The sequence below is a fragment of the Cimex lectularius genome, unplaced genomic scaffold (assembly GCF_000648675.2).
Source record: "Cimex lectularius strain Harlan isolate CLEC.00 unplaced genomic scaffold, Clec_2.1 scaffold8, whole genome shotgun sequence".
Lineage (NCBI taxonomy): Eukaryota > Metazoa > Arthropoda > Insecta > Hemiptera > Cimicidae > Cimex > Cimex lectularius.
Genome location: NW_019392656.1, coordinates 1,172,488 through 1,191,797, shown reverse-complemented (window position 1 = coordinate 1,191,797; position 19,310 = coordinate 1,172,488). Strand labels below are relative to the sequence as shown.

The 19,310-nt window shown below is 34.3% G+C and overlaps 1 protein-coding gene across 4 annotated transcripts in view; it reads right to left on the bottom strand.

The window, feature by feature from the left end:
- Nucleotides 1–15,855, bottom strand: part of LOC106669674 (matrix metalloproteinase-14-like) — a 39,450-nt gene extending 23,595 nt beyond the window's left edge. For all 4 annotated transcript variants that reach the window (XM_014399312.2, XM_024224662.1, XM_024224663.1 and 1 more), the window contains exon 1: nt 15,572–15,855. In XM_014399312.2, the coding sequence (XP_014254798.1) occupies nt 15,572–15,673 (102 nt within the window). In that variant the 5' untranslated portion in view covers nt 15,674–15,855. The remainder of the gene's footprint in view (nt 1–15,571) is intronic.
- Between the last annotated feature and the right edge of the window lie 3,455 nt (nt 15,856–19,310).

Sequence of the window (19,310 nt, the reverse complement as noted above, 5' to 3'; positions counted from 1 at the left end):
CTGGAGGAGATACCAAGTCCCACCCACCTATTATACGATAAGGACATTAGTCAACTGTTTTCTCAACATTAACACCCTTCGAGGACAGTGAGATTATGCATATTCAAAATCCCCCCTCATAAAAAAGAAAATCTCGCAATATCCACCCCCATCCAATGCAGTTTTCATGCAATTAAGCACGCACGCGATTGGTATGGATTACCACGAAACAATTTGCCCATCACGACGTCAAATTGCACCTTCAGACAACGTTTTAATAAAACACTAATTATAAATTAATAGTTTTATTGCTGAATATTTTTTTCGAAGTAAATTAAAAAAATAAAAATAATACTGATCATATTTAATAAGTAGGTTCAGAAAGGATAATGGGTATTATCGGCCGATCTATTACAAAAAATTGAATCATCGTTTTTATTGACGATGATCTATTATGTACCTCAACAATCTTGCAAAAAACATGAACAATATTTCTGAACAGAAACGGCTTAACAAACGCCATCCTCAAGGTTGGGTTTTATATCGTCGGAAGGTCTCGATCTCTTAATTATTACCAAGGATAAAAACAAATCGAATTATAATCCTAAGAAAGCTTTTGCATAGCTTGATTTAAAAGGGCGATTTGTCTATTTATAAAATTTAAGAAACTATTTAAATCTCAATGTTAGTTCTAGGAAGAAAAAGGAAACCTTCATTTGATGGCAAAGCTGTTGGACACTCATCAGCAGTTATCGTTTTTTGGGTGTTTATTAATTTGCATAAGAACAAAGCAATTCATATAAAATAGCCAATCCATTTTCTATTAATTAGATCGAGGAAACAGACCACAGTTGTTTTCCCTTAGTCATTTCTTCATGGAATATGATTCAGATAGGTGACACATTACTTATTTGAAAATTTCTTCCATTGGAAAATATTCTGGAGGAAGTCTGGCTTGATAAACAGTGAAACTTCCGTTAACGGACACCTCCTTTAACGGGCAAATTCTGATTCCCCGGCGTCTTTCCCTTTATTTTCTTCACATAAAAATCTTCTACTCCCAGAAACGGATAGCTTTTTAGATTAAAATCTGACTATAAATCTCTCCCAAAAGCGGACAGCAGTCTCCCGAAAATGTCCGACGTTTCCTCTATTTGTTTTGACGCGAGTTCCAAATTTTGATTATGCCACTTTGCAACCATGTTTATGTATGTACATCCTCAGTTTGAATTCGGATTTGGACGTGATAATGCCTAATATCACCTTTGATTGCATTTTGATTGGATTTATATAATTGCAGTGAGAGAACGTGAAAAATGAAGTATGCAAGACTTGGATGTCAAGTATTCCATGAGAAAGGCCCATTTATATCATTGACGCTGAAAGACCCAACTTAACAAAGAAAATGCAGTCGAGCATGAAATAAAAAACCTAATCAAAAATTCACTTTTAAAACAAATTTTGGCATATCTTCGTAAATTTGAAGCAACTTTTTTAAAATAAATTTTCTTGTTTTATAAATCAACTTTTGCAAGTAAATATGAATTTATTGTTTATTAATTTATTATTATCATTGTCTTTTGTTGTTGCCCATCTTGTAATAGAAAACATATTTTTCACTGTTCTCCCAATTGCGGAAACCTCTGTATAGAGGACAATGTGTGGTGATTATTATATATTTAAAAAAATATATTTTGCATTGTATAAATTCACTTTTTTCCACATCCTATTTATTAAATGTAAACAATGTTTGTAAATCCCAGGCCCTGAAGATGATCTCAATACAGATCGAAACGTTGGCACGTTGTTGTGTCTGTTTTAGAATTTACGGTATAACATTTTTGTACATGCCATTGATCAAGATTGAACTTTAATTTGATTTATTAGTTAACTTTTAGTTGATCCATTGCTTAGTTGAAAAATTCGAAAACTTCTAATTTGTACTTTCTTAAGTACTTCAAAATTGTAATTGACGTGTAATACATAATATAATCATATTTTATTACCTTGAATAATTCCTTGACATTAAAAAAATCGTTTTTATTTTATAGAATTTTCTTTTGATCTAGAAAGATAAATTTTTGTGAAAATTTAAAAATTTTACGTTATTCAAATAAATTTGAAAATTAATAGTTTTTTTTTTCATTAAATGGTGAGTTAACAAGCCATGATTAGTCAATGTTCGGACAAGTTCAGTCAAAAATGACGGATTAGTTGGCAACTGGTTTATGATTGGAACAAACTTGTCCCGTCTGATTTTTATTTTTGATAAAATGAATACGAAGTGATATGTGTTCGGTTTTATGTGTTACATGATTTTTTTAGAGAATTTGTACCCACTCCCAACGATAAAACCCAATACACAAAGAAAAGATAAGTTCCTAGATTGGTGAATTATTTTCTTATATACGAACATATTTTAACATCTTGCTGTGGTTAAGAATAAATAAGAAAAGGGGAAAATGGACTCGTTCGGAATGAGAAATAGTTTAACAAGAGAATTGAACAAGAAAACAAACAAAGGCTTCTCTATTTTATTTATTTATTTTTTGTATAAAGAAAAATATTTTTTTTTCTTCAAATAAAACAAGTTAGAAATATTAATAACCATTCTCTCTTTGCGTTCTTGAACTTGGGAAGGAACCTTCGATGAGAGGCGAAAAACGAGGCGAAGAAAATCGATTTACAAAACACGTTTTTCGCCTCCTAAAACGGTCACGGGTTCATCCAACAATTTTCACTGTATGTAAGATTATTTTTTTAAAATATTGGATTCCTTTTTAGATTTTTTTCAGACTGTTTAGAATGATCAAAAATTTGTCGCTGATTTATTCTACAACCGCACGACTCAGAGTCGATTCTATCTATCAAACTGAAATAAGCCCACTTGATTCGAAGGATTTTAATGAGGATTCATCCTCACGGTTCAAGGCGAATTCGGATTGCAGTGTTTAACTCGAAATTAAACCTTATGTGCACGCGAGTTCCCAGGTTCCTCTGCGGGATCCACATCGACCCGAGCCATTTCCCCAAACTATGCACTATAACAAATCTTAACCGTTTTAGAAAGAAAAATGACTTTTCTCACTATCATAAACATACACAAGGTACGATTATTATGATCATCGATACGATTATTATCGTGGTACGATTGTTGATATTATTATCGTCAAACGATTTTCAAATTTTCCAATACAAAAAATACCCTTTATGTAAAGTATTGGTTGAAAAGAAAAATTAGTGTCACGAGCGGGATTCGAACCCACGACCTTCGGCTAAATACGCGGCTGCTCTACCACTTGAGCTATCCGGACTTCGATCCACTCGGACACCAACTCCCCATCTCAACCTACCTTTCGAATTTTCTTTTCATTTCAACCAATACCTTACATAAAGATTAATTAATTGAAAGAAGTTATTTGCTCAATCGGACCACGAAATCTAATGAATTTAATAAGTAAAATGAAGTATATTTTCACGAAAGCTCTCCGTGGCCATTTCATTTGTCGACGAGAATCGAATCCTAATTACACGGCATTTGAAAAATGGCAAAAAGGAGGGAAAATTCGAGAGATAGGTTGAAGTGGGAAATTGGTGTCCAAGTGGTCGAAGTCCCGATAGCTCAAATGGTAGAGCAGTAGCGTATTTAGCCGAAGGTCATGGGTTCGAATCCCGCTCGTGACACTAACGTTTTCATTTCAACCAATACCTTACATAAATGATTATTCGGAAATCGTGAGATGCGGTCTGGTGTGACGTACGTTTCAGAAAAACATTTTCCTTATCGTGCCAACGTTTCAATCTTTATTGAGATCATCTTCAGGGCTCAAAGTGATTGTTTTCTGCGTAATTGTGCCATTCTTGTGTGTCGTGTTGAGAGTGCACTTTGAGCCCTGAAGATGATCTCAATAAAGATTGAAACGTTGGCAAGGTAAAGAAAATGTTTTTCTGAAACCTACGTCACACCAGAGCGCATCTCACGATTTCCGAATAATCATTTACTAACGGTCACTAATCACCACACACCTTACATAAAGATGAATTAACTGAAAGAAGTTATTTGGTTAATCGGACCACAAAATATAATGGACAAAAAATACCATTAACCCTTAAATTCGAGATCAGCTTTGTGCTTTCAGTTTGTCAGATTAAGAATTTTTATACCGAAACAGGCGGATTATAGCAGGTTTATTGTAACTTTATCAGAATTTCCATTGAAGGTTAAACCAACCATTTCAATCTGGGATAATGGGAAAATAATTTCCCTTCGAGTTGCATCCGCCTATTCTATCGTCTGTCACTAGTGAATAAATGTAAAAAAGTAAAAAGTTTTTCGTTCCTCCACGCTTGACTAATCAAGCAATGTACCATATAATTCATACATGTGTCTTTTTTGTGTGTGTGTGTGTGTGTGTGTGTGTGTGTGTGTGTGTGTGTTTTGTGGTTTAGAAGTGAAGAGCTCGGCAGGATCGTTACTGATGAAACCAAATATGTTTAAGTTAATAAAATTCTTTACGCTTTTATTTTTGTTTACAAAAAGATTAAACTGAAATCAATATAGCTTTAGAAATCAATTAGATTCTTACTTTTAGCCCTCATAAGAAAATATTCATCCTCAGTATTAACTTGTAACGTAGATAAATAAACCTTGTTTTGTGTTTAGTTTTAAAAATGCGTCATGTTAGTCATGAAAGCCAGAGGTTTTACGACATTATAAAAAAAGCTCTGACGTTCCTGATGCACGTGAGATATACGGAATTTCCATGGCACCGCCTTCCCGGAGCTGATTTGAACGAAAGACCAACCTTGAGAGTTACCTTTGTCTCCTGCTGGTACATCAAACAATCGCCCGAACGTTTCTCACGACATTGTAGGCAAGAGTCATTGGAACGGTTTCCAAAGGTGCAGAGGCTTTCTGTAATATTTCACCTATTGAAGTTTAATCAGTTTATTTAAGAAAAAAAAAAATTGGATCTATTTAAAAAACAACAGGCAATAGGCTGATTGATCTTAGTAAGTCGAGACAAAAAAGTTCTGCTAGAAAGGTCTATGTGCGGTATTTAATTTCAACTAACTGGAGAATTATTAGGTCAAGATAAGAAAAAAATATATTGTTCTGGCAGCATAAATGACATTTCACGTCAGACTACTCAGATAGTCAACAACAATTAAAGCTTTACCTAAGATAAGTTGTTTCGGATTTTTACACACAAAACGATTTTCTCACTGCCACAACTTCCAAGTACTGCAATGATTTCGAAGTTTACCGCATTTACATATCGAGAGTGTCAGGATTTACAGGATTTTCGTTTCGTAAGTTTTCCAAAGAAAAGTTGTTCAATTGGAATTCCTTGAGCGATAGGTCTGAACAACTAGTAATAGGTTTGCCAAAAAGGTCGTTTATATTCGATTAGCTACATTTAAAAAACCATTAACCTGGCCTCGCCCCTTCAAGTTACTACTTGAAGATTCAATATGTCAACATTAAAAAAGAAGTTTTCGATTTTCTAAGATGTCTCCTGAATATTAACCAAAAAGCTATGTTATATACTTATTGTTGATTAGGTCAATGATGTTTACTTTTCTTATCTGGTTAGCCATATAAAACAAGATTTTAAAATTTCTATTAAGATAAGAGAGGAACGTAAGTTACGAATGTTCAAACTCGTGTATTTGGTTATAAAACTAAAGATACAAAACAAAGTTTAAAAAATGCAATGACGAGTCGTAATACTAAGGTTTGATTTGCTCTGGGCGATTCGTGATTGACGCAGCTGCCGCCGATTAGCAAATCTTCAACGAAGACGAACCTTGGCTTCGGGTTTTATTTTATATGAACCACCAGTGTCTGTGTAAATTGTTATTTTTCATCGTGCCCCCTTCCAACCACATGCATGTGCGAGAAGAGGATGAAAAACCTTGAATACGAACCGACAGATCCTTAGAATTAGAATATGTAGTGCATACATACCCCTTCCTGCAATTGTCAAAATATAAAAGTGAAAGTATTAGTGATGAGAATGTCTAGTTTAAAAAAAATACAATATTAAAAAAAATATTTATAACAAATACAAGATTCTTGAAAAATAATTAAAATGACAAAAACAAACACCATAAAATGATACGTGGTATCAATTTTTTCTTTTGTATTATTATTATTTGGCGTCTTGGTTATTAGACATATTTTATATGTGAATAGAATAAAATAAACCTCAAGTTAGTTATAGAATAGGAGGAATATACTAGAATACTCCACCACCCTAACTGAATGTACGGTATGTAAATAGGAAATAATGTATTTAAGGGGTGTTTGGATTGAGGCTGATTGCGTTAGGAATCAAATAACATAACTGAACATAACTACTATCATGGTCCGCCTATCCTCGCTGGTTTGGTCTGTGAGGCACACTTTTGGATATTTTTTTAATGGTTCGTCGGTGCGCTCTTCAACTCTGTTCCTTGCCAAAAAATATTATTTGAAACTTGATATGTACTTCAATATTTGATATCCAATGGCACCTACTATAGCCTAACTTAATGACCGAGGGACTTGGCAAATATTTTTTAAGCAAAAAACCAAGTTAATATTTGTTTCTTGCACTCCCCAAAAATACCTTAAATACAGATTATATATTTTTTCAAAGTTTCCACTCCCAAAGCGTCAGATATTTCTAGAAAAATACAAAAATGATGATAACTTTGAAACGCCTCCACCGATCCAAAGCACAGATATACAGAGCTTTAGAACTAGAATAAACTATACAACTATACTTTTTTATTTTTAAATACGTTTTAATTGAATTCGGCCGATCCATTTCTTTTGTTAATTATTAATTTCTGACCTGTCCTGATATCCCCATTCCTAGTAGAGGCATGGGATCTTCATTTAGTAAGTGGTCAGGCTTGTTAGAAACATGGAACAATAACAGGATTTTGTTTTATTATAATTAAATTTTATTCTGTATAAAGTTTTCCCAATTGTAAACTATTATATACATACATATTTTTTAAAATTAGTTAATCCCCTTTCTTAATAAAATTCCCATTTCCCGGATTCCATAAAATTTTTCTTTAAAAATTAATAAAATTCCCTTTAATTCAAAAAATTGCTTTTTATATGTTGTCAAAGGTCAGTTCTTGAAGATTTGTTAATTGTCGGTAAAGCTTTTGTTTTCAGTTGTGAAGGAAGTGTATTTTTTCAAATTTCCAAAAGTCGGTCGAAAGATAAGTCCAAGTCATGATTTGTGAGAAAAACTGTACAGTGAAATGGGAGCAGTATTAGTTGATTAATTAGAAGACAATTACAGATTGTCAATTTGTGTAATAATTATATGTTATAATTTAAACAAATTAAATCACATCGTTTCCCTACTTAACCAAAACAAATATCTGAACTGACCGCAAAGAAGGAGATAGAAAAACTGGTTTATGAATCCAGTAATGAACATCCTTAGGGCATAGAGACCTAGATGGAATATAAATACATTCTTAGTTGAAGAAGATCCCATGCCTCTACTATGAATGAGGGGATCAGGATAGGTCAGAAATGAACAAATACTGTATACGAAGATTCCATGCTCTTACTATGAATGAGAGTATGAGGATAGGTCAGAAATAAACAAATACAGTAGATTCCATGCCCCTACTATGAGGGTATGAGTGAATAATCGGAAATTAAGACATACTTAGTTGATGAAGATCCCATGCCTCCACATTGAATGATGGCATCAGGATAGATCGGAAATTAACAAAAATTCGTTGATGAAGATTCCATGTCTCCACTTTGAATAAGGGGATTACGAGAAGTCAGAAATGAACAAATCAGTAGACGAAGATTCCATGTCCCTACTATGAATGAGGGGATCAGGATAGGTCAGAAATGAACAAATACGGTAGACGAAGATTCCATGCCTCCAATTTGAAAAGGGTATTAGGATAGGCCAAAAATGAACAAATACAGTAGACGAAGATTCCATGTCTCCACTTTGAATAAGGGGATCACGAGAAGTCAGAAATGAACAAATACGGTAGACGAAGATTTCATGTCTACACTTTGAATAAGGGGATCACGAGAGGTCAGAAATGAACAAATCAGTAGACGAAGATTCCATGTCCCTACTATGAATGAGGGTATCAGGATAGGTCAGAAATCAACAAATACTGTAGAAGAAGATTCCATGCTCTTACTATGAATGAGAGTATGAGGAGAGGTCAGAAATGAACAAATACAGTAGACGAAGATTCCATGTCTCCACTTTGAACAAGGGGATCACGAGAGGTCAGAAAGAAATAAATACAGTAGACGAAGATTCCATGTCCCTACTATGAATGAGGGGATCACGAGAGGTCAGAAATCAACAAATACTTAGTTGATGAAGATCCCAAGCCTCCACTTTGGATGAGGGCATCAAGATAGATCAAAAATCAACAAATACTTAGTTGATGAAGATCCCATGCCTCCACTTTGAATGAGGGTATCAGGATAGGTCAGACATCGACAAATACAATAGATGAAGATTCCCTGCTCACCTATGAATGAAGGTATGAGCATAGATCGGAAATTAACAAATACTTAGTTGATGAAGATCCCATGCCTTCACTTTGAATGAGGGAATCAGAATAGGTCAAAAATCAACAAATACTTAGTTGATGAAGATTCCATGCCTCCACTTTGAATGAGGGTATCAGGATAGGTCAGACATCGACAAATACAATAGATGAAGATTCCATGCTCACACTATGAATGAGGGTATGAGCATAGATCAGAAATTAACAAAAACTTAGTTGATGAAGATTCCATGCCTCCAATTTGATTAAGAGTATTAGGATAGATCAGAAATCAACAAATACTTAGTAAATTGTAGGTTTATTCATTTTTTCCTAAAACCGTTTTTCATGTAATGCATGCTCGCTGAAGAGGGAGTGAGTTCCGAACTATAATCGTTGTATGCAAGATGTTATTGTTCCATGTTTTTAAAAGCCTGACCTCTAAAAACTTACTAGAGGAAGACCCCATACTTCCACTATGATTGAAGGTATGAGGCAGGTCAGAAATTAACAATACTTAGTAGATGAAGATCCCATGTCTCTATTATGAGTGAGGGTATCAGAGTAGGCCAGTAATTAACAATAGAAATACACAACAAAAAATAACCATCCCGCTATTCGATTTGGCTTAACTGCTAACAACTTCCTTCCAACGTAGAACGAGCAATTGTAACAGATATACATCAACATTTTTCGATTTAACACAATTTAATAGAGCTACAAGGCTCTTGAATCCTAATTAAGTATAAATTGTGTCAAATTCACGTAGTTAATCAAATTTTTTGTTTAGATTAAGACCTTTTTTGGAGTGACATCGAGCGTAATTGTTTCTCATTTTGTCGACTTTAAAAGCGGACAAAAGGTTTAAAACCAGGTCAACAGACTGGATTTATGAATGGACGGTCAATAGCTGTCTTGTGGGTTGATAGTCGACTGAGTCACCTTCGGTTCCCGGAGAAACGTTAGTCACTTGAGAAAGAATCAATTCGCATGAGTCACATGTTGGACCGCGATGTTTCGCCGGTCGACCTTGAAATCTCAAACTCATGAATGTAGCGCTTTACTAACGAACGGGACATCAATTTTTTTCAGTATTGGCCAAGGGTATTTTTCTCAGAATTAAGTCCTCTTTTCTTAGAAGAGAACAAAAACAAACAACAGTTTTGTACGAGGACCGTGGGATTTATAGGGATTTAACGTATCGATTAAGTGTCGGAAATTATTGATAAGGAGATTAGTAATTTAACAAATGATCAACTGACAAAATAAAACAAAAAAGAGACAGTCTAATAAAAATATAAAGATTTACCTTTTATACAAGGTATCAATTTTTATTATTTATAAGAAAAAATATATACTGTATCAAGCAAAACATTCCAACTGTTCTATATTTTTTAATCTGACTTTGATAGCGTTAATATTACATCAACACAATCCTACTCCTCGTTCTAGTTTTATTTTCTTAAAAGAAAATTTTCAATTATTATTTTACACAAGTTTTTAAGAGGGGGTTAAAACTTTGCAATATACTTGTGATTCCTTATTTTTTGGTGTTTTAATATTTTATTATTCGATTAAAGCACATTGATTATTACGGATATATAATTACTATGAAATTAATTGTATGATGATATTTTCAGAAAGTGGAAAACAAACGTGTGGACGGTTTTTTGGTAAGCGCGAAGTTCAATTACTTTGTCTTAGTCTTTTTCTTTTTGACTCATTCAAAACCCACTGATAGTTGAATAAATATAATTCCCTGAGTGTTGTTTTTATGCCCAGTAACACCCTAATTGGTGATTTCGATAAACACGAGATTTTTATTACCACCATCGACAAGGAAGAGGATCAGCCAGACTAGTGCGAGTAGGGAGAAAATTGGCCAAATTTCGGTTAAACTTCGACCTTTTTGAATCGTCATGACCTTTGGATTATACAGGTTGCAGCTAACTTTAAAATTTCAAATACTTGGACAGCGATTTGGAACAGATTATCACACCGTCCGATCAAGGGAGTTTTTTAACCCTCTGGAAGAAATTACTATCATTTATGCAGATACCGAAGAGCATAGATTACGCAAATTGTTAAACAATTACAGCTTGGCGAGTATTAACATCTACAATTACTGCGCAATATGCAAAACTTGGCAATAAAATTTCCAATGAAGTTTTCAAATCACTCAAGCCCCAACGTCTTCGATGGCCATTTAGACTTAATAACTTCGTAAGCAGACAGCGTTATGCTTCAAGCTACCCAACCGGGGAAGATGGTCTTCAATTCGTGCAATTTCCAATTTTCAGGCGAACATTGACGACTTGGTCAAATGAGTAGACAGACTTGAAGAGATCAATAAGCGTTGTGTTTCACTAAGCAAGAGACCACGGTCTGCTTCTAACGCCCACTCTAGTTTCCATAGACGGAACAGCGTTGTCACATCTAAACAGCCATCCCCGGTTGGAAGTGGTACTTTGTGCTCGGGGTATTTCTAACAGCTGATTTTTCCACAGATAATAAGATACTTCAAAACAAAAAATATCCCAACAGGTATCAATCCTTTAAATTAAATAACATAACGACGTTCATTTTGAATTTCATAAAAAATTATTGTTTGACGATTTGTTAAAAATATAATAAAATATTTAAACATTTTATTAATTTTATAATAAGATAATTATAAAAATAATTAGGGGTTTCTTTTTGACATCTCATTGCTTTTCTTTCTCAGCTTATATGAATTAAAATTTTGCTCTTATCATAATTATTAATTATCATTATCTCTAAAACAGAGTTTTGTATTAGATTGTGGAAACTCATTTGTTATCCATTTATCACTATTATCTTTTATCAGAAGTATTTACGTTTCGCATTACAACGACGTTAAAAACATCAATTTTTATAATAATATTAAATATTACTTTACCTTTTGTACAATTACGTATCAAAGTTAATTTAATAAAAATTTAATTAAATTAACTTTGATTTTTAATTGTTCACAAGGTAAAGTAATTTCTTTCATACAGGACTTCTAATACATGTTGAGTGTCGCAGAAGAGGGGTCAAACTACTTTCATACCATTCTCAAACAAAAAACGCTGGGCGGTGCCGGGATTCGAACCCAGAACCGCTAGGAAGCAAATACGAGTCAGACGCCCTAATCACTCGGCCACGGTGGTCTTTATGTTTTAATTGTTATTATCCTAAAGGTTGCTTCTTTTTAAAGATTTGGGATTAGATTTGGTTTTATATAAGCTCAAAACTGCACATGTACAGAGTTGAGATTATCACTTCCCTCAATCCACCGGCAATTCTAACTTTTGTCATTAACAATACGATAATATTGTATGATAAATGATTATCGGTAGGCCTCGAGAATCACCCGGGTGCTTTCAACAGCTAACCCCAAACCATCCACTCAAGTGTGAGTCGAACAGGGTCTCTGCTACACGCTGCCGAGCCCAAGCACAATTCTCACATAGAGCCAAGGAGTTACACCCTTCAATCAGGTGGGACACATCTAGCAGCCTTTCCTACGCGCTAATGTTCTTAACTTTTCTGAGTGGGACTATGATAATGAAAATAACAAACTGTTTAAAACAGTCCAGTTTCTTCTAACTGACAATAAAAAGCTTAAAAACGGGAGAAAAAGACTAATGCTAGGCATGGCTAGTTATTTAGTAATCCAATCTTTTGGATTTGGATTTGTATGAGCGAAAATACATACATACACACATTAAACTGGTTGTTGGCAGTCCGCGGTCAAATCTTGGTCTAATCCATCCAGCCACTGAGGTTGGGCTCTAGGTGTGTCAACATTTAGGTCATCAGCACCTAACGCATGCAGTTCCTAAATTCAAACCCATACTCTCACTCGTTCTTAAATACATTCCTTCCTATTTACATACCATTTACTCAATTAGAGTGGAGTAGTTGATATTCCTCCATCAACCTTTACACCTGTTGAGGGTCGATGGGGTTTTCAGTATTCATCAGACCTATCACACTACACATCCACGCTAATAAATAGATAGTCTCTCAACATACGCTAGATACACAAAACTATCAGTATGCTCTCTATGTAGAGCCAAGGAGTTACACCCCTCAATTAGGTGGGACACGTCGAGCAACTTTTCTCTGATCGCGGGGCATATGCGGGCTTTGCCCAAAGGATGAGGACACCAAAGGATCAGTGTGTCAATCTCGCTTGGCCTATCCTCCCTCCTTGGGAGAGGATGAACCTATTTTCTTCTAATGACGTCCTCCTAGATCATCCATATTTCTCCAAACCTTAATGTGGCCTCGGTTAAAATAGAAGTATCCTGTTCAAGTATGCCCGACGCTGTTAAATTAAGTTTAAAAGTTTTACTAAAAACATTGAAAACTAAGCCTTCAAAAGAAAATTACGGGAATCTACAGCACAAGAGCCAAGGCTTTCAAACAGCGTGACAAAATACAACTAAAGGGGGAACTACACTTATTAAAAATGCTTGGAAGTGAAAAATGACTTCGGATGTGTCATGTACTGTTGAACTATGTGCCCAATTTTATTGCCGATCTGAAAAATTTCTTAAACTGCATTTAAATGCAGAGGTGTTTCGATCGGTTTTTGCCCCACGGGTGAAATCCGCTGGTTGCGCCCAACAAACCGCAAGTTAAGCTCTGTTTGCTGTCTTGTAGTTCATTACCGTGGCTGGAGAACTGGATCGGAAAATTTTTTTGATTGACAATTTGGCAAGTGCCCTCGGGACCTTTATGTCATGCATGTTGCACAACTCCTATCCGCCGGTCGCGTTCTTTTTTCCTCTCGCATTTTTCAGACAAAAGCGTGCAGCGTGGATCGGTTTCGGACTGAACTGTCCTTCGTGCAAATTTGCGATGATTCCGTTCGACACAATTACTTTCTGACCCGTGTGGGATGTGTGATGCAACTCGGCATTTTCGATTGTGCACTGAAGTTTCAAGGGTGCTTCAATTATTTAAAAAAATGATCAGTCAAAACATGTTGACAATGTAAATTTTATATTAACCAGGGGGGAAAGGTAGTGACATAACATAAAAAATTAATGTTAGTATAAATCGATAACAAGTTAACAAAATGCAAAATAAGTAGGTCGTCGGACAAGCATTTTAGCTTACAATGTAAATTATTTACTTATATCATTTTCCCCCACGTTTAATGAAAATGCCAAACCCAAGATTTACATAACTGACAAAAAAAATGTTTAATATAGGCCAATTATACTGTATAAATTTATTATAAAATATAATTCATAAAAACTCCAATGCACCAATCAAGTCCTACATAACTTTTGAGGTTTTACCGGAAATAAATCACAGCCTACCAGTCCTAAGTTAAATCCAGGCTCAATGATAAATCGTTCATCCGTTCGTCCTCGCTATTTTCCTCGGCCGTCAGCTCTGTCCTTTTAATCATGGCGAAGACTGCCGGCAATCTAACCCGCGATAAGGCAGCTTTGAAGCTCATTATTATCTAATGGTTTTATATCAATGTCTTAGAAGCTTCCGAGAAGACCCAGTCAATGTAATAAAACATTTTTTCATAATTCGAAATTACACCAAGGCTTAATAAGAACAGTTATATAATTAATAAGGGAAAAAAATCTGTTTAAAAAGAAATGAGATAATTACAAAAAATTATAAAATAAAAACGTGAATTTTCGTACCAAAAATAGAGTTTTAGATAAGGAGCCAATGAACTCATTTATAGATTTCGTTTGCGTAAAATAAATCTTTAGATCCAAAATTGGTGTTCATTATCTTGTTTATAATTTAAATTTTGGTATTGAATTTTTTTTCCTTTGTATGAAACCCCGAGAAAAAGACTTGCTGTCAAAAATCTAAAAATGACATGTAATTAAAATGTTAAGAAAGTATGTAATGTTGCACTCCTCCCAAACACGAATGATGCCTATATAATGACTGATAAGATTAGATATAAATTCTTTCCTTGTAAATTAAAAGGGGCATCGATTGCCTTAAAAATCAATCAATATTCGATTTAAATATCGATGTTTCCATTTTAGGGCTTATTTTTTAAGAAGCTTTGTTGTTTTAAAAGAAACAGTTAGACAAGAAAACAAGTTACACCTTGGTTATTTCTAATGCATAATTTATTCAGTTCTTTATACTTCACGTGATTTTTTTGTAAGTTTTACTGTGTATTTTTAACAAAAGAAAACGTCAAAATTATTAATTATTTATTAATTATGAAAAAAAAATTAATATAATTATATTTCTTGATTACTTACAAATAGGAAAGGTTAGCTTGCTTTTGAGCTTAAAATTAGGAAAAAGTTTGGAATAACCAATAAAAAAATCGTCTTCTTTATTTCTAACTTTTTATAAAAAATATGCCTAATTATTTAAATTTACCTTCAAATTATGAACTTGGAAAGAAATCGACTTGTTGAACTTGAAAACAAAACGAGACTAAAGAGACAGGAAAAAGGTTAAAGGTCAAAACGCACATTCTGCAAACTTGTTGACAGAAAGGCGCGTTGACCACACCAAAAAAACCCACCGAACTGTTTTCAACAGCGTTTCCAAATGTAGCTTTTCCCGGCATTACGCACGAGGAGGTCAAGGACTGACCCAAAGCACAGAAGTTATTTGAACTTGACACGCGACTTATATTTCCCCCATTTTATTATCGACCTTCAACCCTATAAAAAATATTGGGGATTTTTAATAGTTTTAACGAACTGATTATAAATTTTTTTAAATCACAATGCTGCAGTAAAAAAAAATTAAAATTGCCAACTAGGGGATGAAGAAATTGCAAACCGGTCTATAGTGTCTACGTTAGAAGTTAATCGTAAAAATGTAAAATTTGTGGCAATTGCTTTATATTTATATGTTTTGAACTATTAGTTGTTTCGGCTTTTGTTTTGTATCATCATATTCGTACAGTTTAATGAAACTTAATTTTTTTTTTATCAAGCGCTTCCATGATTAAAGTCAGGCTTTAAACGGCAGTTTTTCAAACCTATAAAGAACTTTGAATTTGAAATTAATCAAAATAACTTACGATAGCGTCGTTTTGAAACGTCGGACGGACGAGGAGGGCAAGAAGGCATATCCTCAAGAGTAGGAAAAGCATTGTCGTTTCACTCTTGTTCGAATTGCACATGTTGATATTTGAAATTGTTTAAAGTAAATAAAAAACAGTCTCAAAAAAACTGGCGGGGAAAATTGAATGGGAAATCTCTGATAAATCAGTGACACTCGGGCCCTGTCATTTTACTTTACTTTCGAAATCGGAAGTTAAATCGGCCAAACAGCCTTCGGCGGCGGACGGCTGTCAACTAAGCTGCCGCCGCAGGAGGGAGGTCTTTTATACCGGCTCGCCACCACTCCGACAAAACGCCGGCCGATGATCTCTTTCGACGATTCCAGGATTACAGAGCTGGATTTGCTAATTGGATTAAGACTCGATTATTTTTAAAATAGTAGATTAAACTTAAAGCTTGAGAAAGGAAAAAATGAGACACTGGCTGATACCATTTTGTTACGAATAACTTGATAATAATGTTAACAAGAAAAAAAAGAGATTCCATTTGTTGTTTATATTTTCCTGTAAATTATTAATACAGCTACCTAACAAAACCAAGAGTTTTATAAATTAACTTACACAACAACAGTTTTTTTTCCACGCTAAGTCGTGGTGAGCTCAGACAGGATTGGGCGGAATAAAATAATTTTTTGTTGTTTTGCTTCATACTTTCTTCGACGTAAACGGCATACGTAATTAAAAAACAGAAAAGAAAAAGAAGAACTAAAACTGATTATGAAGTTACTCATGAATCGATAAGATTCTTAATAAATATGAAAAGGTAATAAAAAATTGCCATAATAAATGTATACAAATATATTGTAGATTTTTACATACACATCCATAATATCTTTTCTGACGTTGATGGAGAGAGAGAGAGAGAGAGAGAGAGAGAGAGAGAGAGAGAGAGAGAGAGAGAGAGAGAGAAAGAGACGCAAGTTTAAGAAAGCGTATTCATATTAACAATTCTTTATCTATATATTACAAATACTAGATTATAATTACTTATTCAAAGATTCATCTATCTTTATCTATTAAATGGGTTGGTCGAATGTTTACGCCAAACGTATAATTATTGACATAATGAAAGTTGAACAAGGTATTCAGGGGCGTCGGTGGCCGCAACGGTTTAGGCGTTGACACGGCGCTCATCACTGTAAAGTAAAGGTCCCGGGTTCGAATCCAGCGGCCCTGCATTCGAACCCGATATACTTACAAATGGGCTTTTTCTCAAAACTACCGGCACCCTGAGTGATTATATGACCCCTGCTGTTGCGAACCCTCGTTAAAAAAAAGTTAAAAAAAAAGGTATTCAGTTTCTTTGAAAAATATCGATATTAGTGCATCAAAAATTAGTCCATCTATTAAATTATATATCACCAAAATGATGGGTTACGGAAAAATTCAATGAAAATAGTGCTTGACCTAAATGCATCGGTTCAGTTTAAATAACGATTAAAGTTGTAATTTATTTCATTTTTGAGATAGATGATTCATTTTATTCATTTTATAGATTCATTTTATAGCTAGATAGATAGATAGATAGAGATAGTGGTAGAGAGAGAGAAGAGAGAGGGGGGAGAGAGGGGAGAGAGAGAGAGAGAGAGAGAGAGAGAGAGAGAGAGAGAGAGAGAATGAGCGAGCGTGCGAAATGGACATCTTGTGAAACGTTAGAATGAGAAGGGGTTGCTTACAAAAGGAAAAGAATGTCAGAGTAAAAGGAGAGAGATTTGGAAATAGACACATAAGTTCAAAACAAAAAGATTGTTTTTTAGCGTAGTTCGAACGAAATGCGCTCATAACGAAAACTGCTAGAAATTTGAAACTGTATCGTGATATAATAATGTACATCCTGTATGATGTCTCTGATACTGTATACAAATTATATTATGCGAATGAGTCGTCATAATCATCACCACCTTGAACAGCCTTGTCACTATTATAAAACTGTTTTGTACAATTTTTTTTTTTGGCTTAAATTTAACAAAGAATATGAAGTAAACAAAATTAAAATGAATAAGCTAAGTAGATTTTTCTTAAATAAATAATGAAGGTAAGAAAAAATCAAATGTATAATTACACAAAAATTGCTATAACTGTTGAATTATTTTTTCACTCCTCTTCCAATATTCAACGAATCCTTTACTTGTTTTAGATTATGTTTTTCACAGAACATTCACATTAATTTCACATTTCCTTTTATGTCTTATTATAATATAATTCTGGTCAACAAATTTTACATTGGCTGGTTTTATTTTAAGATACACATCGAGATATGTATAATTAATTAAATGTCGATAATTTCAATTTATTTATTTGAGAAACGATGTTCTAAAAGGATAAGAGCAAAGTCCATCATTCATCGTGGTTTTTACCTTATCGTTTTTTGTGATATCTCCCTTTATAGTATTAAAAAAAATTTTCTGGTTTTCTCTTAATATGAATCAGCACTAGCACATGTTCAATATTAGTTCGTGTATAATTAACACTACTACGAAAAAAGAGCAAAAAAGGCGCGCACAAACACGAACGACATATAGCAAGAACTGAACTGTGTCATTTTCTCCGTTACTGCTGAACATATTTCCGGGGAGTTGGTATCAATTTATTTACGCTTGTGCTAACTAGTGCTTAGGCACGTGTAGTGCGGGAGTAATGTACGACTAGTCTTGTAAATGGATTTGTGTCTTTTGCTATATCAGCCCCTTAGTGATCTCTTCGTGGAATATAGAATTATCTTTGATAGTGGTTTTCCACGGTTTTCATTAAAAATCAAATCTTTTCGAATGGAGAAATAAATAAATTTGTTGATTTGATGATTTGTTGATTTGATTTCAGAATTGACATATTGGAACCATCTCAACACAAAATATTTACATCATAGCGGTTACGAAACGCTCAAAATCCGGTGGACCACGCAAAAGTTGTTCAAACAAACCTACCTCAATGGTAAGTTATATGGAACGCTATTGTTTTCCAGTTTTGTGAGTGAGACTATGATAATGAGAAGAACAAACAAAGAACAACAAAAAACGCAAGGAAAAAATTACTAATACTGGACATCACAAAGTTATTTAGTAATCTTTTGTATTTGGATTTATATCAGCACAAATCTGCACACGTATGTACATACACATATATGTACACACACATACATACATGTGCTGTGTTCACTCCTCGCAGTTCACCGGCAATCCAACTTTTGTAATTTACAATTTACAAGCAGGTATGGAGAATCACCCACCTCGGTCGCATCCAGCCACTGAGGTTGGGCTCTGGGTGCGTCAACATTTAGGTCATTTTAGCAACTAACGCAAGCAGTTCCTAAATCCAAACCCATTCACACTCTCACACATTATTTAATACATTTTTTCTCTGTGGCGTCGAGATTTGCTCATTAGCCATGTACATCTCCCACTCTCTCTCTCTCTCTCTCTCTCTCTCTCTCTCTCTCTCTCTCTCTCTCTCATTCCTAACTATTCTTTCTTATTACTCAGTTAGGGTGGTGGAGTAGTTGATATTCCTTCATCAACCTTCAAACCTTATAACTAACCTAATGTAGGGTCGATAGGGTTTTCAGTGTTCGTCAGTCCTCTCGCACTACACATAAATACATTCTCTCTCAACAAACGCTAGATACACGAAACTACCAGTACTATACACAATAATACAACACTGTTTCCTTCAAAATGTGGGACTGGGAACTCAGATACTC